The 21,983-nt window shown below is 36.3% G+C and overlaps 1 protein-coding gene across 1 annotated transcript in view; it reads left to right on the plus strand.

Moving 5' to 3' along the window:
* LOC127648796 (nuclear receptor ROR-beta-like) overlaps nucleotides 1-21,279 on the plus strand; it is a 29,982-nt gene extending 8,703 nt beyond the window's left edge. Inside the window, exons 2-10 of the mRNA XM_052133559.1 lie at nucleotides 3,013-3,098; nucleotides 3,424-3,565; nucleotides 4,621-5,088; nucleotides 5,201-5,322; nucleotides 8,449-8,581; nucleotides 10,386-10,493; nucleotides 13,642-13,752; nucleotides 13,965-14,077; nucleotides 17,451-21,279. Of these exons, the coding sequence (XP_051989519.1) occupies nucleotides 3,013-3,098; nucleotides 3,424-3,565; nucleotides 4,621-5,088; nucleotides 5,201-5,322; nucleotides 8,449-8,581; nucleotides 10,386-10,493; nucleotides 13,642-13,752; nucleotides 13,965-14,077; nucleotides 17,451-17,612 (1,445 nt within the window). The 3' untranslated portion in view covers nucleotides 17,613-21,279. The remainder of the gene's footprint in view (nucleotides 1-3,012; nucleotides 3,099-3,423; nucleotides 3,566-4,620; nucleotides 5,089-5,200; nucleotides 5,323-8,448; nucleotides 8,582-10,385; nucleotides 10,494-13,641; nucleotides 13,753-13,964; nucleotides 14,078-17,450) is intronic.
* The last annotated feature ends 704 nt before the right edge of the window (nucleotides 21,280-21,983 follow it).

Raw genomic sequence — 21,983 nt, forward strand, 5'->3', positions numbered from 1 at the left:
GTGCGAGAGTTCGGCCACACACAAACTCGAAATCTCAAACTGAAGTGACTGAACTTCAGCACAACGTGATGACAGCTCGTGTCCTGGGTGCGCAGCGCAAAGCGAGTGCAACGCGTGTCCGCGGTCGTGAGATACAGACTCAGCATACATTTTTTTAAATGATGCATTAGAGTAAAAGTGTTTTGATATCATAAAATAGTGAGTAATAGAGCGAAAAATACGTGCTAATAAAGTCATTATGACTTTACTGCTTAACTCATTGTTCTATAAAAATAATTGCTGGGACCTGGGTAGCTCAGCAAGTATTGACACTGACTACCACCCCTGGAGTCACGAGTTCGAATCCAGGGTTTGCTCTAGGAATCCAGCCAGGTCTCCTAAGCAACCAAATTGGCCCAGTTGCTAGGGAGGATAGAGTCACATGGGGTAACCTCCTCGTGGTCACTATTTATGGTTCTCGCTCTCAATGGGGTGCATTGTAAGTTGTGGGTGGATCACGGAGAGTAGCCTCCACATACAGAGTCTCTGTGGTGTCATGCACAACGAGCCACGTGATAAAATGCATGGATTGACAGTCTCAGAAGCGTAGGCAACTGAACTCGTGAAATATCATGGATTATTGCCACTCAAAGTGGATTTGATCCATTTTCCTAAATGGTTCATGTTTATATGGTTTCATAGATAATTCCATTCTTCATCTGTCTTGCATTTTCTTGTGTAGTGTCTTTAATATCACACAAGTGGAATTTAGAACATAAGGGTCTGTGGAAAAATAGAGTATCAAATTGCTTTAATGCTACAAATTTGAAACAACATTTAAGCTGTTGAGGTATTTTGGGGTCATTTTCTCAGACCAAATCTTCAGTTGAATTACAGAGACTAAAACTGGATGCATTTCCAGGAAGGTCAACACTAAAAAAGTTGAGACAGTTGTATTCATATACCTTCTGGAGTGCTAGACTCCTCTTTCAAAACAAAAATTTTCGGCATGATGCTAGACAGTTTTGCATGTATTTTTTTTTATGTTGCTCAACATTTTAATAGGGATTTATTTTGTTGAAGGGCTTGTAGCTGTTCTCATGTGTCAAACAAAAGACTGGAATGTTTGTTTTCCCATCCAGTTCCACCTTAACTGAGAAAAGGGAGAGGCCTATTAAAATTGCATGCGCTGCGGATACGCCCACAGCCTTCCTCCACTTTTCACTGAGAAAGTATGTCAGTAGGACAGCGAGTCCACATGGGCTCGCAGCCAAGCTGAATTGACTGGCACTTGGAGTTGGCCAATCATAGCCACAGCTTCCCGAGCGTCTACCAATAGGCTTGTAGAAGCATTGGTAAGGCGGAACCTCAATTAGATTGAGCTGCCCTGAATGGTGTGTTTGTGGAATGTTTGCAGAGGAAGGTTATATAACACTACACATAGTGCGGTATGGGAGGGGTGCCCAAGGGCTTACAGATTTTTCCACTGCATGCTACACTGTCTCTTGGTCATTGTGTTTAGCTGACAGTCGAGCCAGAAAGACAAAATGGAGGATGGGCTTTTTGTCTATTGAGCATGCCGCTGCAAACTACTGCAAACTTTGGTGTTTTTTCCATGCCAAAACTACATAAAATATTCACTTATATGTATAACACAACTATCACATTACTATTGTCATGCAAACCTTTTCCAAGAAATATACATTTTTGCAAATTGTTGGCACAGGTTTCCTAGCAGAGTAAATCAAGTTAATTTATAACATTAACTAAGAATATTTTTTACTTATATTTGACAAGCAGAAAGTGTTCAAATAATTTTTGCCATTACACACCCATATATATATGATAAATAATCTCAAAATATGCATTTTCTTGATTTCTTAGGCAATAGTATAAAGGGGTGCATTCAGTAACTTTTGTATTTGTGTCATCTTGGACTTACACTGACACCTAGCGGCTTGGATGCAATAGTTTTCAGTTTCAGATGCCATTGTAGAATTCATAGTCAGCCATGATTACTTTAATCAATGAGTGAAAGTCAAATAACAGGACGGTTACTGAGATTAAGAGAGTAGTATTCGGCTGGTCGTGTGATTCTGACATGGCCGCCCCCATGTGCGGACCCTCTCCATGTAGAATAAAACCGCTTTTATAAGGTTACTGATATAACTGGAGTCTTCATTTTAACTTGAGTGGTGAGGATATCCTACATATATTGAAAAATTACAATTCATGTCTTTAGGATTTAAACTTTTTTACTGAGGAAAACATTACTGAGTGCACCTTTAATAGCCACATATTTTTTTCACTAACTGAAATTTTTTCAGCTGATTTCACAGTTTATTATAAGACTTTAAATATCTATTTATTTATATGTGAAAGTGAAGTGCAGTATCTCGCTTCTAAAGGGGCTTTATCTTCTGACAGCTGCATTTGGGCCCCTCATATAAGCGGAGACTTAAAACACCCTTCCGTTGGAAAATCAATCCTCTGGCTATTTTCGTCCTCCATGCCATGCATAGTGAGAGATAGAGAGACTCTATCTGGTCTGGCTATAATCATCGTTGGTTACCGATTATTTTGTATTTATTTTTACAATTAGTTAAGTGCAATTCTTTTTACATGTTTTCTCATCTACATCACACTATATGTTTTTTCTGGCAAAAGACCAGGTGAAGAATCTCTTCCAATGCCTTATCCAATACTGTCAGGCTAACATGGCCAACATTTTTGAATAGAAATTAAGCATATTGCTGTTTAATTCAGTTTAACACTTGCTAATAGATGAGCTCGAGTAAGAAAAGTTATAATGCATTTTCCTTTTTGCGCAAAAGTAATATCAAACTGCAGTTTTGCTATCCGAAGAGTATAAAACCTTTTTCCTGATGTTGAAAAATGCACCAGTTGTAAAAAACTGTAAAAATGATTGCTGTTATGTAGATCAGAAATGTATGTGTGGTTTTTGATGTGTTTCAGTGATTTTTTTTTTTTTTTCACTTTTAATGCTTACACCCGTGTTATGTTTTTTTCCAGCTCAAATTGAGGTCATACCCTGTAAGATATGTGGCGACAAATCCTCTGGGATTCATTATGGTGTTATTACGTGTGAAGGATGCAAGGTAAGAATTGAAACTGTAATCCCCCTATTATGTTTCATTGTTTTTTCTTCTTTTGTTTACACAGGTGTACAGTTCACTTTTATTTATACAGTCTTTGTATTTGAAAGAAGCCTACCCAAGCAAAATTATACAAACTTTCTTTTTTCTTTATCCATCATTTTTACATTTAATTATGTTGGTTTTGTGCAGATTTGTTTCTGGGTCAGTTCATATTACTTTATGTTCATCATAAGCCACACCGACACACCCACTCAAAGCCACACCTGATTTTAGTCATCCACTAAGGTAGTCATACACTAAGGTAACTACATTTCATGTTTTGCAGGGATTTTTCCGACGCAGTCAGCAGAACAATGCCATGTACTCATGCTCGCGGCAGAGGAACTGCCTGATCGACCGAACCAATCGGAACCGCTGCCAACACTGTCGCCTGCAGAAGTGCCTGGCACTTGGCATGAGCCGCGATGGTGAGCTCAGGTTTAAATGGCAAATTTGTCCACTGGGAGAAAGGGAAGGCTATGTTTAAGGTTTTGGGATTCACAAGAACATACAGTACTAGATTAGCAGAGAGATCAAAGGTGCAGCTGATGAAGTCTTGGCACTAATAATAGCAGTTTATGTAATAAAACCTTGATATTGTCCAGCTCTGCCTTTTTAGTTCCATAGCTTGAACCTGATTGAATACAGGAGTTCTTTTATATTTTTACAGTAAAATTAAAATTAAATTCTGGCTTAAGTTTCGAACCATCTGAGTCTGTAATTTAAAGCTGTTTACATGGTTGTCATAACAAAATGTATTTATTGACAGTTCCCCATCACTTACTGTCATCTCTACTAAATAGAAAAACACTCTTTGGTTACTCAAAAAACTGCAAATAAAGAATTTGTTGCCATGGTCTATATTTGTTATTTAGTATAGTTTTATGGTGTTATATAGCTTAAAATCCACTGCGATTGAAAAAAAATCAAAGTGTTGCCAAAGCGAGTTAATCTCATCAACTAAATCACTGACGAAAATGTTTGTTGACTAATGGTTTTATGATTTCGAGATGAATATGAGACGAAAAAGATAATATTTTATTAAAGCATACTGTTAACGAAAATGTGTTGAGAAAAAAATAATACTACAAGATATTAACATTGCAAGATAGAATCAGGAGAGGAAACATCTAGAGTAAAATGGACCAAAATTAACGAATATAGCATGACGAAATATTGAATCATTTCCGTCAAAAGACTAAAACTATGACTAAAACAAAAACTGTGGAAAAATTTACACTGTCCCAAAGTTACAACCTTCAGCGATATTTTAATTGCCCTTTATCGACCACTTTAAATGTACATCCTTATGAAGAAAACCCAGTCAAAATTCTTTAAACGTGTAAAATCACGTTGAAATAGCAGAGATTATTCTGTTAAAACAAAGACCCTGTTATAACTTAATGATTTTTTTTCTTGACAGTATACACAATTAAAGTAAAAATAACCATCTTTCTTTCTTTCCCTCTCCTTCCTTGCCTAGCGGTGAAATTTGGTCGGATGTCAAAGAAACAGCGAGACAGCCTGTATGCGGAGGTGCAGCGACACCAGCAATCTCAGGAGCGTCTGCCGGGTTTGGGCAGCGGTCTGGCATCACGAGACAACGAGGACACGTGTGAAGACAGTGTGAACAGCCGGCCGTACAGCAGTGGGGGCTCCAGTGATAGCCTCAGTGACTTAGATGACATCGCAACGCTGCCCGACGGTTTGCTCTTCGACTTGCCGCTCACCCCAGAGGAGGCGAGGGATTACTGCGTTCTGGAGATGCTCGGGGGTGAGACTGGCAGTACAGGAAGTGGAAGCTCATCCAATCAGAGTTCTCCAGGGTCTAGCTTTATTGATTTGTCTGAAGCAGGAAGGGTGAAACATGAGGATATGCTGCATGAAAACAGTCTGTTTCCACACTCTCTTCTGGGGTCCCTATCTGACAACTGCTCTCTATACGACATAGGTGAGATGCCTATAGAAAACATAGAGACCACTTAAATTTAGTGACTAAATAATATGTAGGACATACAACTAGACAGACAGACAGTTTACTAATGTGTTGAATTTGTGTTCAGAGCGGATCACTCAAAATGTTGTGAATTCTCATCTGGAGACGTGTCAATACAGCACAGAAGAGCTGAAGAAAGTCAATTGGAATGTCTACACGAATGATGAAACTCGCAGCTTTCAGCTCAAGGTAGATACAAAGCTTTCAGATCTACACATCTGCTCTAGGTGATGGATTATAATAGTCGCTACCAATACCAGTGAAATGTTTCGATTACCACAGCAAAACAAATTTGTATAATGAAGTATACATTGTTTTACGTTCAAAGTAAAACAAAGTAAATACAAAGAAACAGATAACAAGGAATAGATCAAATAGAAGCAAAAGCACAAAGGTACAAATTAGGAAAACCGCTTGAAGTTGTTTAGGTTGGCATAAAAGCAATATCAAGTACTCAAGTAAGCATTCAGAAATTGAACAATGTAATCAATTCTAACTTAAATCTACTTAATTCACTGGTACGGTCTTCACTTTTACTTCACTTCACTTAGTTATAGGCCTTATGCATCCATTTTTTAAAAGCTACTGAAGTGATCCAGCAAAGAGCTGTTAGTGGTTTTCTCATTTTCTTGTTAATATTGCTTGATTAATATTAACAATACAGTAGACAGCAGCAGGTCTATTATGCTGCATTTACACTGAAAGTTCTAGGCTGCACAAAATCTGATGTTTTGATACAAACCTGCTTTTTTTGTCCCACTGCTCACATTCATTTTATATTTACATTTATTCATTTGGCAGATGCTTTTATCCAAAGCAACTTACAAAAGAGGAACACATAAGCGAATCATCTTAAGGAGACATTACTACAAAAAAGTGGCATATTGCAAAGTTTCACTCTCATCAGGATTATTGTATTCAAAACAGATTAAAGTGCACAATAATTTTTTTTTAGTGACTGCTTAAGTGCTCATGGAAAAGATGTGTTTTTAGTCGTTTTTTGAAGATGGGTGAAGTTGGGAAGGTCATTCTACCAACGTGGTACGATGAAACCAAAAGTCTGTGAAAGTGTTTTGGTGCCTCTTTGTGTTGGTACAACAAGGCACCGTTCCTTAGCCAACTTTAGGCTTCTGGTGGGAACATAGCTCTGCAGAAATAATTTTTGGTATGCTGGAGCAGACCCAGTGACTGTTCTGTATGCCAGCATCAGAGCCATGAGAGAGAGAGAGACATGGAGTGGTGTAACATGTGCTCTCTTTGGTTCATTAAAGACAAGACGTGCTGCTGCATTCTGGATCATTTGCTGGGGTCTAATTGCACATGCAATTACAATGAGACCATTACAGTAGTCCAGTCTAGTTATGACAAGTGACTGAACAAAAAATTGGGTCTTAAATTGGGTCTTATCTTCCTGATATTGTAGAGTGTAAATCTACATGATCTTGCAGTTTTTGAGATGTGGTCTGTGAAATTGAGTTATCGATGGTTACCCCTAGATTTCTGACCGTTTTGGAAGGTGTTACTGTAGTTGGACCCAGCTGCACTGTGATGTTGTGTTCAACAGCAGGGCTGGTTGGAAAGACAAGGAGTTCGGACTTGGCTGGGTTAAGTTGCTGGTGGAGTTCCTTCATCCAGGCCAAGATGTCTGCCAAACAGGCAGAGATTCGCGCAGTCACTGTGGTGTCGTTGGGCTGGAAAGACAAGTAGAGCTGCGTGTCATCGGCAAGGAAAAGTTCATCAAAAAATGTATCAATATTTACTCACACACATGTTATCCCAGATGTGTATGACTTTCTTCTGTTGCACAAACAAAGATTTTAAGAAGAATATTTCAGCTCTGTAGGTCTATACAATGAAAATCAACAGTATCCAAAACTTTGACGCTCCAAAAAGCACATAAAGACACCAGTGGTTAAATCTATATCTTCTGAAGTGATATGATAGGTGAGGGTAAAAGTCCTTTTTTAACTATAAATCTCCACTTTCAAGCAACTCTCCTAAGCGCTCTTCTATCCTAAGAGTTCTTTTTTTGTTATTGTTGATTCAAATTCTTTGTTCATATCGCCACCCTCTGGGCAGGGAGGAGAATTTATAGAAAAAAATAACTTAAATGTTTATCTGTTTCTCACCCACACCTATCTTATCGCTTCAGAAGATATGGATTTAACCACTGGAATTTTATTAATTACTTAATGTGCTTTTTGGCTCTTCAAATGTTTGGACCCTTTTGACTTGCATTGTATAGACCTACCGAGCTGGGATACTCTTCTAAAAATCTTTGATTGTGTTCAGCAGATTAAAGAAAGTTATACACATCTGGGATGACATGAGGGTGAGTAAATGATGAGAGAATGTTCATTTTTGGGTGACTATTCCTTTAACACCTCGACAAGATGGGTATCTGATAGTTTAGGTGCTGCATTACCACGAGCAGAGCACACATGCTCTTAAGCACACGCATAGAAAGTAGCTGCATGTCAGTCAAAGCGTGCCAGGACCGAAACGAGTCGGTACTATATACTACCAGTACAGCAGAAAGTCTAGTATCGTTGCATGGTTTTAATTTTAGAATCAACGTGGTACCAAAGCACTAGTACTTTTGACATCCCTAATTCATACATTGGGCGAATGTTTGCTGCTCAAAGATATTAAAGAGCTCATATTATGCTCATTTACATGTTCATCATTTTATTTTGGGGTCTACTAGAATAGGTTTACATGCTTTTATGTTCAAAATCCACTTATTTTTCTCCTACTGTACATTGCTGCATCACCTCTTTTCACCCTCTGTTGTAGCTCCTATCTCTTTAAAGCCTCCCTTTCTGAAAAGCCCAGTCTGCCCTGATTGGTCAGCTGGCCCAGTCTGTTGTGATTGGTCAACCACTTAGAGCGTCGGAAATGTAACGGCCCTTACCATAACCGAGTTTCAGCTCCTGGCTTCCTGAGCAGCGCATTCCTGTGGCGAGCATTATGCAATAATGTGTTACATAACGACATAGCTATGTCATGGAAGTAATGGCTGGACAGCAAACCAGGTGTTTCAGGCAGTTTAGCAGCAGTGTTTTATGTGGGAGAGAGTAAATCCCTTTGGTGTGGACTTTGTGCTTTGTAATTTTGCAGACCTGCACATGCAGACATGCACAAACAGCTATATTACATACTATAGGAAAGGTAAAATCACCAAAAAGCATAATAGGGCCTCTTTAAAACCCCTTTACACTTTTCATTGCAGTTTGCATCTATTTGTCATGACACTCTTTTTGATGGTATTAACTGTTACAATAAGTCTTTGTTAATAGATCTCTTTGTGTTCAGTCTGCAGAATGGATGTGGCAACAGTGCGCCCTGCACATCACAAATGCCATCCAGTATGTTGTGGAGTTCGCCAAGCGCATCTCTGGATTCATGGACCTGTGCCAGAATGACCAGATAATCCTGCTCAAAACAGGTCAGTGCTGCCTTCATCTCGCACAGATTACAGATTACTAATACCAGATTATACATCAGATTTCTCAGTCATATCACCTCATCCAGTCAATGCCTTGACTTGGCATTTTTATGTGGCATTATTAAATTTTTTATAGTGTTATGATAAAATTCACAGATTCTTTGTTTCTTCATTTATTGCATAAAAGTAGGCTCTTTAAATGCATTCACTCAATGTACACTAAAGAATAGGCTAATTTAAATAAATATAGGGTGAATGCATGAATTAATTAGTATACAGTTACAGTCCATCTACCATTTTACAATTGCAAACCTAGTAATAAGAATAACATTTTACATCCTTAAAGACAACATGAAGCAGCATTCGCAATGCATTTAAATTCTGTAATGTGATGTATTTCCAAGTGAAACTGAATATTCAGCAGGAAATAATTACATTTAAAGGAATATTTACAAAAATCCCTTCTTTTCTAAAAAAACAAAGAAGCAAAAATCAAGGTTAGTGAGGCACTTACAATGGAATTGAATGGGGCAAATTTTTGGGGGGTTTAAATTCAGAAACGTGAAGCTTACAATTTTATAAAAGCACTTATATAAAGGTTTTAGTTAAAACTCTTAATAAAACTGTTATTATTCGAGCTGTAAAGTTATTTCAATCGTAATTTTTGTGGGATTATAAGGTTTTCATTAAGTCGTCATGGCAATAAAGTTGTAAAATTGGATATAACTTTAGACAGAAAAGGTTATTAAGTGATTTTATCACACTAAAATCATGTTAACATGCATATTGTTTATGTCATGTGGCTATACTTGTGAAATAGTGAGTATTTAAATGTTTACAAATTTGCCCCATTCACTTCCATTGTAAGTGCCTTACTGTAACCCAGATTCTTTTAAAGAAAATTAGGGGAAAGTTGAAATACATTTTTGTGGTAATCAACATTATGACACAAATGCTGTCAACTGGGCTTAACTTGTATTGAACCCGGAATATTCCTTTAATCTTGAATTTGAAATTCTGCTGAATGATGAGCAAACCTCTAATCCTACTTATTAAACCATGTAACTTGTCCTGCACCATTTGTGCTACAGACATGAATGATACTTAAGTAATGTGGCTTGTTGTAGAGACATGTGCAGTCAGACTTTATTTGGGTACACTATGACCAGGGACATTTATTAACAAAGGATAGAGGGTCAATTTTGATTTCATGTTCTCTTTAATCCTGATATTTTCTGTAAAGAAGGAAGTTTGAAGCCTAATAAACCAGTTTACTTGATTAAACGTATGCTACAAACATTCATATACTTTACACACCTAAGACACTTTTGCCAGGGCAAACATATATGTAAACATACACACACACACACACACACATGGTTCAGTTCTATTCACATTTTTCTAAGTGTTGTGCTAAGTCAAATTGCACTAACGTTTGTCTCCCCTTGTTTTTATTTCTCCAACATTCTGTCTACTTCTATTATCTGTGCTTACCGTATGAAAAACCCTGTCACCAAACAAAAACCCTACTGAAAAAAAATTCATTTTATTCTGATGATGTGCAAATATTTTACATTTGCTGTTCCCATATTTGGAATAAAATTGTAATGTTTTTTTTCTGTGTATTTTTGCATGGTGGGGCATATTTTTCGATTTCCCAACCCCCTCCCCTGTACACTTTTTGTCTGTTTTTCTCTCTCTCTGTCTCGCTCTCTATCTGTCTCGTCTGTCTACCTCTCCATCTTCCTTCTCCCCTGCCCAATCATGTTTTTTGCCACTCTCTTTCTCTCTATTACTGGTTCAGGATGTCTTGAAGTCCTGCTGATCAGAATGTGTCGCGCATACAACTCTTCTAATAACACTATGTTTTTTGATGGAAAGTTTGCCAGCCCGCAGCTCTTCAAAGCTCTCGGTAAGTCTCCTGTTATGATTGCATACTACTGCTATTTGCTAGTCTGCTGCAGGTGGTAATTTGGGATGGGATATTCTCATTCTACAGAGCATTTGATCAGAGAAACCTGTGTGTAGTGCAAGATGAGTCATCAATATTTTAAATCCGTTTCCCCAAAGAGAAAGATAATTTTTTTTAAAATATGTTCAGTAAATGTGCTAAAAGCTAATTTTATCAACGTTTAGGAATACACAAGAATATAGATTATCTCAAAACTAGCAAACTTTGACTTAACAGATTGCTCATACTGGGAATTTGAAATTCAAACTACTGCCCCCAGTGGCCAAATATTGAAGTGTTGTGAAACACAGGGATTAAAAATGATTCAAGGAACGAAAACAGAGAACGAAAGGAATTCTTAGCGGAACATTTCTAAAAACCGTAAACAAAGTGATGTTCAATTGTTCCGGAGTGAAAACTTTATTTTTAAATGCTGGAAACAGATTATAACCGGTTCCAATAATTTGTTCATGAAACTAAAGGCCAGCACAGTAAGTATCACTGTATATTTTTGGAACAACACTACTTCATGTTGGCCAAAAAAATTAAACGTGCTTTGATCCTGAAGGAAACTGCTTCATCACACGTTTCTTTGCCTAATTGTCCGTTGGGGATGTCGTATTCCTTGAATGAAGACCTTTTTAACAACTATTTATAATTACTACATAAACATGCACAGCTAATTCAGATACAAGGAAAACTTTATTCAGAATCAGCTTTATTGCCAAGTATGCTTACACATACAAGGAATTTGTCTTGGTGACAGGAGCTTCCAGTGTACAACAATACAAGAACAGAAGCAAGACATAGATAATTAAAAACAACCCCCCAATTTTTTTTTATACATACACGTACATACACTCACCTTCATACATACACACACGTTGTGCAATTCTATTAGAAATCCGTTATATAAAGAACAAAAATACAGTATATTATGTACAGTGCAATCAATGTAATGGCAGAAATGGATATGTTGGATAATATAAATAGACTTAACTGTGTATTGCACATAATTATTGCTCAATGGGGCAGATTTAACTGTTCATGAGATGGATAGCCTGAGGGAAAAAACTGTTCTTGTGCCTGAAGGTTCTGGTGCTCAGAGCTCTGAAGCGCCGGCCAGAAGGCAACAGTTCAAAAAGTGGGCTGGGTGAGTGGGGTCCAGAGTGATTTTACCAGCCTTTTTCCTCACTCTGGAAGTGTACAGTTCTATTAGATGTAAAAAGTACTTTTCTCAGTTGTTTCCAATTCTTCACTGAATTATTAATTGATATGATGTATTAATACAGATTTGATGCTGCTGGCTTTTGACTCAGCAGCAGATATTTAATTAAAATTGTAATTAACTGTTAATTAACGGTATGCTTGTTTCGATTCCTATTGTTATAAATCACAAATTTTTTGTTTATTTTGAGGCAAGTGGCTTATTTTGAGCTTGTTTTTCTAGACCAGATTTCTTGCTTCTCTCATGAGATCTGGCAATGCTGCCACTGGTATTTCACCCACACCTTAGCGCAGAGTAATGTCATTTTAAAAATAACTTTACTAACTATTAGTTTATTTTGTTCTTACCGGTAACCATTTGGAAAAGAGGCTGTGGAACTTTTGAACCGGAATGAGAAAAAAAATTATTTGCTCAGAACGAACGGAAATGAAAAACATTTAGATTTAGTCCCTGGTTAAAACGTAATGCGGGTAAAATGTCCACAAGGTTGCGCCAAAAACAAGTTGTATTATGTAACACAGTCAACAAGAATACATATTTTATAAAATAAATAGCACCCCAGGGAAAGGTGAACACATTTAAATGTATGATACATGTCTGATGGGGTATGCTGCTTGTTTTTAATTCTGCAGAATAGGGTCAATTTCAGAGTACTTGAACATTTGGATGCATTATGTCGATTTCCTGTGTTATCATGTTGGACTGAAAGCGCAAAAACTCCCATTTTGATTTGATGGGATGTTTTAACATGCACATAATGAGGTCATGTGATAGCAATGTTAATAATATATTTTTTAAATGTTTAGTGTTTAATAAATTCGCATACCATTTAAAAAAATAGTAATAGTAGCAGCGTATACTATGCGGTAAGCAGTATTCTAGCAATCCATTTCAAAAATACAGTAGCTTCTGTTGCTTTGCAGTGCAATACACCCTCAGCCTCTCAAAAGCAAGAAAAAACAAGAAATGAGGATGTCAGGGTGTAGGCGTCTTGAATTAATACTTAAACACAAGGGCTAATCGTTTTTTAACCCACTTTGTGAATATAAGTGATGCTCAGAGTGAGTAATAACTCTTCATCAGAGCTAAATGGATGCAAACGAAATGAAAAAAATGCAGAGGGCTAGTGGGTGATACATTAAAAGCCTTTTATTCTTAAGACTAAGAAGTTTAACCATTAGAATTATTTTTAGCTTATGCAGTTAGATATCTTTACAGCCTGTCCATATTGGATAGACTTAAAGGTATAGTTCATCCAAAAATGCAAACTGTGTGAAGAACAGACGGAAATTCGTTATTTGGGGAACAAATCTCCTGCAGCTCTTAAATCTTGTGTTAATGTTTATTCAAATATGCCGCACAAAGATGCGTTGCGCTAGGTTTGATGTGAACTGATATTTCAGTTTTTTTCTCACATAAAGCTTATGATATGGATTTTGAAGACTTTAGCGCACAAATCATACTTTTATTGTTCTTTTATGGTGCTTATTTGTCATTTTTAGAGCTGGACAGCACTTTTAACTTTCATTGTATGGAAAAGAGCTGTGTGAACATTCTGCTTAACATCTCCATTTGTGTTCCACGAAATTTAGAAAGTCATATGGGTGTGATGTTACATTTTCATTGCAGTCTTAACTATTAATTTAAACACAAAACTTATTTTTTGTAAATTACTGCAGCTTTGTACCCAGAACACCTTACGATTTTCTTCACAATGTCTCTTGCATTATTGGAACACAATAGCTACAGTATATCAAGCCTTTTTTCATGATAAACTAATTGAGATGGGCTCTGGAAAAATTATAGTCCACATCCAGTGTCCAATCTATTTATCCATCTTCTGTACATGGTCATTTAATCGTGTCTGTGTGTTTTTTGAAGGGTGTGATGACCTGGTGAACGCCATCTTTGAATTGGCTAAAAGCTTGAGTCGTCTACAGCTAAGCGAAGAGGAAATGGCTTTATTCAGTGCTGCAGTTCTACTGGCACCTGGTAAGACACACACACATGTCTGGTACCAATTTAGAGACCAATTTCAGAGACATTTCCTGAAAAGCTGGATCACCTTACACTAAAACCTCAAAGGATTTTAAAGCTGTGCATATTTGATCCTGGAAAATAAAATATGGACTTGAGTCAGTCTTGCACATAAGCGTAAAATGATACACACTCTCACGGTTTGAAACCTGTGCTCTGTGTGTCAGATCGGCCGTGGTTGACGCACTCTCAGCAGGTGCAGAAGCTTCAGGAGAAGGTTTATGTTGCCCTGCAGCACAGCCTGCACATGAACAGAGCAACCACTGAGAAACTGGACAAGGTGAGGAATCATACCAGTGCACAAAGACACAATCACATTTACTTTTGAGTATTTATGAATCATTTTTCTAATTAGGCAGATTTAGCTCACTTCTGGGGACAAATTTGTCCACCTTAAAAGTACACACACACACACACACACACACACAGAGAAGCAGATTAACATCTGATCACTGAACAAAGGGTTTGTTCTATTTATAGAACAGGTGTTCCACTTCAAAAATACTTAAAGATGCCATATTCTACATTTTTAAAGCATTGTAGTGCTCTGTGTAGAACTCCTTTATAGAAAATAATTACTGATTAAAACACAAACAATATTACTTAGTGAAGACATTATTTTAAGGGCTTAGTGTCACTTACTTATTGGATGAACTTAATTTTGAAGATTTATGCACTAATCTGTTACAAGCAAATCTGTTGCGACGTCAAACAGTGACTTTGAGCATCATAAATTGCTGCGATGGCTGATATCAAACAAGAGTGAAATAATTGTTATTACTGTCAATGCGCTGTGAGCCAAGTTAAATGTTTTATCATTGCCCAGTGCTACACAGTACCATATGTCAAGTAAGCACAATGTAAACATTGTAAAGGATTTACTGGATCATCGTAAAAAAAAAAAAAGTAGACTAACATTTTTTCTGATTTACATTGATGGTTGTTACAAACATTCGTCTCTTGACAAGAGTTTATTTTACCAATCAAATATTATCTCCATTACACTAATAAAACAGTTAGCTACACTGTCAATTCTTTAATGCAACAAAGCGTATAAAACAGACGTAAACATTTAACGAATTAGATATCATATATAGTAGCCTTTAAAATTCACACATTAATATGTACAATATGGATAGCATCAGACAGTACAAATAATATGAAATAATAAAATGTATCAAAATCATAATTGAAATGTGTTTCCAAAAGAACTGCTGGCCAACATTTGCCCCTCATCAAGCAAGCAAATACAATCCAAGAAAACATATACAATTCATTTTACACACTAAATCTGCAGGCCCGAGAGTTATCCAATTAGCAAAATTCGAATAAAAGGTAGCCTAAATCATTTATTTCTTCATCTCTTTATTGCCTTCTTCTTTTAAAAGTTGTACACTACTTCATTAAAGCTAAGCTGTTTTATGAGTTGTGACTTCATGGCTATAAGCGATAACAATTTAAAGAGTTCTTAAAGGGAAAGATCAGGCAAAAATGAAAATTCTCTCATCATTTACTCACCTTCATGCCATCCCAGATGTTTATGACTAAGAATATTTCAGCTCTGTAGGTCCTTACAATGCAAGTCAACATGGTCTAAAACTTCAAAAAGCTCCAAAAGGCATATAAAGGCAGCATACAAGCAATCCATATGACTCATATATATATATATATATATATATATATATATATATATATATATATATATATATATACTGTATATATACTGAATAAATCCATATTTTCAGAATCAATATGATAGGAGTGGGTGAGAAACAGATCCTTTTTTACTATGAATTCTCCTCCCTGGCCAGTAGGTGGAGTAAGACAAAAGAAGATGAATGTGGAAGTGAAAGTGAAATTGGAGATTAATTGTAAAAAATATATATATATTTTTAAATATTAATCTGTCTTTCACCCACACCATTCTAACTATTCCTTTAAAATGGTACATTCTCATTCTCAGTTTGAATTTGGGACAGTTTAGGGAATGAGTCGTCATGTTTATTTGTATAACACTTTTCATAAAACACATTGTTTCAAAGCAGCTTTACCGAAAATCATAATGTAGCTTCTGTAATGTCTAAATATATTAAAGTCCCCATTGAACAGTTTAATTGAAAACATAATTACAAATAATGCCTTAATGTTTTTTGTCTTTAGGTCCCCAGATAGAAAGCCAAAGGCGACTGTGGCAAGAAACGAAAAACTCCATAAAATGTTAGTTAGTGGAGCAAGACAAAAAAAAACGAAACAATAAAAACCAGGCTCAGCTGGGGGAGCCAGTCCCCCTCTGGCTATACTGTACAGCATGAACATACTGTAATGCCAAAATCAGTTATCTGTGTTTAAAACAAGTCATGTATTAGTTGAGTGAAGATATTTTTTGCAAGGCAATGTTTAAAACTTAAGGATATTCGTTGAACTGCAATTCAATTAATTCTAATCACATGTAGTATGGATGCGGTAAAGAAATCACTCAACTGAAACACTCACCATGAACTGCCGCTATTGTTAAAGAGACCGTACCATTTTAGCGCTTGTTATACATACCAATGTAAACTCACTGTAATTACTTGTAAAATTTACAAATTATGCACATAAACAACAAACATGTAACAAAATGTGTAAATATGCAAGTATGTAAAGAGGCAGTTATACATTCAGAAGTATTTTTACTTAAACACTTTAATTTAATAAAGAGGCTCCTAATGCATCTACACATGGGTTTGGAGAAATCCGTGCAAAGCCTTCTCCATATACCTAAAGTAATAGTATTGTAATAAAAAATGTCCACTGAGGTAAATCACGCAAGTCACATTGGACAACAAAGACACTTTTTGAACAACAAGACTTTTTACAAAGAAAGCAATTAAATGTTAAGAATTAAACATAACATAAACATAAAACAACATAGGCCAAAAAAAGAACCACATGAGACTACACAGACTAAATAACATACCTATATAAAGTGCACATGCCAATGTGTGCAAAAGGTACGGGACAGTACAATAAATTACTTAAAGGAACAGGGCAATTGGCACAGTGAGAGACAGTAAGAGACAGTGGAGCGCCGACCAGTACACATTTGTAATCAAGTAGTGCAAAAAGATGACACTTTCTAAAATGCTAAATGTAAACATAACATACAATGAGATAGTGTTCTATGGACATAGCAGTTATTGAGGTAGCAGACAGGTATAAAGTGACAATGAATTCAAGTGCAACTCTGGACGTGCAAAAGTTGGATGGTGTACAGGTGTGTGTGTGTGTGTGTGTGTGTGTGTGTGTGTGTGTGTGTGTGTGTGTGTCGTAGAGGGTTGCAAAGCAAATGTACACATTGGAAAAACTTGATTGTGAATATCTCAACATCAACGTATTTGAAAATGCCAAATTAAATGCACTTTAATCTGATTACACTGTTGCATGTATCGAAATCGAAAACAACAAATCAAACTCTTTCAAAATATACACCCTGCTATTTTTCATATTTAATGGTTGGCCTTTTATATTTTGGTCCGACCAACTGGGGCCCACATATTCAACTGTACTGTATATAAACATTATATACAAAATTGGTCAGAAGTCCCTGGGCACTGACCCCATTAGCCCAGTCCATAACTGATCCATGCCACCTTGTTGTGTTATGTTTGTAGATGGTGTCCAAACTACCGCAGATGAAGTCCATCTGTAACCTGCATATTGATAAGCTGGATTTCTTCCGCCTGGTGCATCCGGAGACAGCCTACAGCTTCCCGCCTCTATACAGGGAAGTGTTCGGCAGCGAGATCAACTTCCCTGACTCCACCAACCGTTAGAGAGGAAGAAGGAGAGAGAGAATGATTGAGGGAGAGAGAGAGTAAAGAAGGGGAAATTATGAAAGAATGTAAAAGGTAGCGGAGAGGAGAAAGAGACTATTGCATGTAAAAACAGCTTCTGAAACAAGGCAATCCAGGGGCAGTCCTTCCCAGTTTAGTGCAGTGTTACATGTACTGTGTTACATCACAAACATGTATACATACACACAACTCAATATGGGACCTGCTTCCAACACTTTCATATACACAGATGCACAAACATACACTGCCAAAGGGTCCAACACAAAGGGGCCAATTTACTAATCAGTTGCAACATTTTTGCTGTATTTCTGCACAAAATGTTTGTTTTTGTTCTGTTACTGGATTTGCATTCTTCCTTAAACAGCACATGCAGATTTACAAAGCTATTAGTGGGCACAATTCGTTTTTAGTAAATTCCCCCCAAAGACTTTCAGATTACATGCTATTCTGCAACATTATTATTATTACCAGAATTATTCCTGGATGTGCTTTCAAGCTGTTTTTATTTTATGCAAACACTTTTAAATACAGATGATAGCTTGCAAGGGTCCTTTTTTTTTTGTCCCAACATGTCGATGTTTAAGCATGCCACAATCCTTTCTGTTCACAAAAAGATTTATAAAGGAGTTTTTTTTTTTTTGTATACAATGATTTTAAAAGGATCAAACTCTCTTCCACAAAGTCCATCTACCTTCAGTAGAGCACAACACCTTTTTAATGAAGTTTAAAAAATATCTTTCTCCATCTGTCTCCCACCAAATCACTCTTTAAGCTTTAATATCGCTTTAAAATTCTCCCTCCTCCCCTTGTTTTTTCACCCTCAGACAAATCATGAATGTACCCCTTGAAACAATAGCACTTATTTTAATTTTTGAGACCGAATGTACACAATGCACTTTTGGTCCTGTGTAATGCTTTCTGTAACTTTATGATAATCCACTCAAACAAAAACGTAAATGTGCCCAGATCACTACAAATGAAGGGACCAATGTTACCAACACTCTACCAAAGCTGGGATAAAGGAAAATGATATACTAAGTACAAGTTAAGCCCTATCAATGGCATCTTTTTTTGTTTATTTATTTGTAAGCATGCCACTGTTGGAGCTTAACTTGTAATTAATGTGGAATATTTCTACAAAACCAACATAGCTTCATGACAACACATAGTAATTCATACGAGATGGCAAAATCATAAGATATCCTACAATTTAGGAAAAATCATAAGTGTCATTCATTGGTATATTTTTTTTATGGGAGTAAAAGTATTTTTGTACAAGCTAACACATACAATTTTTTGTGATTTCGACATCTCGCAAGATTATTACAGCTTGTCATGTGACCAGGTTGGTAAAACTATTTAAACAAACTGAAACTCTAATGTGCAATAGAAGTAAGTACAATCTGATTTCTTTTTGACCATCAGACTGGATATAAGAACCAACATGCAGTCATAGCCAAACATTTGTTAATGCATTATTTTGTTACTATTAAAAACAGTAAGCCATATGCACACAATCATCACTTACACATTTATTTAAATACACTAATACCTCAGAATCCGCAGAACAACTTTACTACATTTTAACAGTTGTATAGGCTTAAGTTCGCTTTAGAAGAAAACTATGATATTAATGACATATTCACCAATTAAAAAACTTGACAAATACCTGTATGTAGTGTATTGTTTTTAAGTTGCTCAGTTTTGAAGTTGCTCTCATTTTCACTTTGTAAACAACTTTTGAATGCAACAATGCTTAACGTGACATGTATTATTTTACTTTAACTGCCCAATAGCACAGAAATTGCAACAGTATCATGTTTTAGGAGTTTGCAAATTTTTGCATGACTGTAATGAATTGGCGAACGGAACTTCCAGCGCAGTTATTTCACCGACACATGCTCTTATTTGCTCAGGCACATTTTTACACAGTGTTTGGTGCTGCTCCTTGTTTTTGTTTTTATTTTTTTTTATCATTTTAATGCAATGAGAAACCTCAGTCCCACATCCCCTTTCCTTGAAAATGCCACTTTAAAAAAAAGAAAGAAATTGATGTTCATTTAATTTATATAGACATTTCTAAATAATTATTTTGAATAGGAATGTATATAAAATAGTATATTTAGTCAGAAAAGAGGGAACTAGAGAGAAAAACAAGGAAACGTGGAGCTACGGGAATGTTCAAAGAATGTTAGAGCAAACCAGGACTTTTAAAAGCCGTCTTGGGAATTCTTGGGACTGCATCGGAAAACAGGACAAGATAGATCTACTTTGAATGGACTTCCGCCCACTTTGTTCTGGATGGACTTTGCAGGCTGCCCTCCTGTAGCGTTCAGGATGGAATGATTACAGGGGATGGACAGTTATTCCGAGCCGAGTTGGATGGGGCATGGAATTTGACACAGCTTTTTCACAAAAAGGCAAAGCAGCTATGTTTTCTGGGACATGCACAAAGTTGGGACAGCACTGATAGTCCCAGCCTGAATATGAGAGACCCTTTCTCCTATAGGATTAGCTGTTTGGTGACTTTCCCAATTGGTTTTCATAGACTGAAAGAAAACATGATACATTTGGAATGTCAATCAAATAACAGTCCCGGAAGTAGAGGGAACTGATACGCCACATGCAAACCTATGGCTTCAGGGAGCCATGTTTGTGGTTACAATGAGCACGAAAGTGGTTTCTGTTGTATTATTTCGTAAATTGTTGATCACCTCTCCTTTCGTCCATTTCTGTTTCCCAGATTTTGTCCTTCCATTCTCCTTTTCCCTACTCGTGCACCACAGTACGACAAAAAAGCTACTCCTTTGAGTCAAGATTCACAATATTGTTGATACAACTTATGGTGATTCTCAAAAAATTATCAATCACATCCCTGCTGAATAAACTATCCTAAAACCAGCCTAAATTGGTTTTCTGGTCTCCTTAGATACTTCAGGTTGACCAGTCTTGGAGACCTGCTAGACCATCCTAAACCAGCCAAGAACAACAAATCAGGATGGTTAAGAGAAATGTTCATGTCAGAAATGTTCATGAAATCATGTCATTTTCAGCAGACTAAAATGACATGATTTGTTCTAAGTCAGTTATTTTAAGAAAAGAGAAATGTTCATGTCTGCCCAACCATGTTAAGGAAGTCTTGCATCAAATAGTGTATCATGTCATTGCTTTAGAAGTTCAAGAAGCTCATAAATACAGGAATTAGATGCATGCCTTCCTATTCAGACATTTTGTTGTCTCATTCAGTCACCCTGTAATACAATTTGTATGGTTCCATGTTCATTTCGTTTTATGTAGAAGGAATGTTTCTGATGTGTGTGTGTGTATTTCACAGAAATAAATTTAAAATAAAATAAAAATATTCTCAGGGAGAATAGCTGGTCTCTGTCTAAGCAGCATCCTCTGCCGTCTACACACACACTCTCTCTTTGCACCGAATAGGAGACCCGTACTGTTGATCACTGTGTCCTGTAGCTATATATATATATATATATATATATATATATATATATATATATTGTGTATGTCAATCACAAAGCGTCAAAGACCTTTCCTCTTTCTGCTAATGTATTATTACAGGTTCTTTCAGCCTAATTTATATATGGCATAGAATATGACTAAAAGAGAGAAAATGAAATAAAATAAATAAAAACTAAAGATGGATTTTATTCTTTAAGAATGAATGCCGTTGTCCTTTGTCTGCTTGATGACATTTTTTTTATTTTAGCCTAGTAATACCAAAAGTTATTCTATGATAAGCTATACCCTATATGCTGTTCAAAAGAAAGGAGTCAAAGAAACAATGAATAATGGTGTTCTACATAGGCCTACATTATGAAGGATTTACGGATTTCCCTTTCAAAGACTAGACTTACAATGGTTTTCTCCTAAATATAATTTTAACGTAAATTGGAAATTGCTAAGTTTCTGATGGCCTTTTAAACTGAATATATAAATGTATGTTTTGACAGTAACTATTGATATGATAGAAACTGTATGTTACAGCTTGTTAGGAATTTAGTGAAAGTTAAAAAAGGATTTTAGTGAATTCCTTATTTCGACGTTTAGTCAACATATACTTTTATTGAGCACAAGTTACAAACTTCATGTGTGTCAAATATATAAACAGTTTAAACACACAGGCAGATGACGTTTTACCCGGAAGCTGGAGAGTTTCTAAACGCATTGCACGCGACGCACTCGTTAGACCATCAGAATGATCCCCTATCACTGATCTATATATCAGTGTCCCCTATATATTTTTTTAATTATTATTATTATTAGCAAGGGATGTATAACCAAAAATACGTGTATAGTAATATACAATATATGGAGTATCAATACATCATA

This window comes from Xyrauchen texanus, chromosome 9 (genome assembly GCF_025860055.1).
Source record: "Xyrauchen texanus isolate HMW12.3.18 chromosome 9, RBS_HiC_50CHRs, whole genome shotgun sequence".
Classification (NCBI taxonomy): domain Eukaryota; kingdom Metazoa; phylum Chordata; class Actinopteri; order Cypriniformes; family Catostomidae; genus Xyrauchen; species Xyrauchen texanus.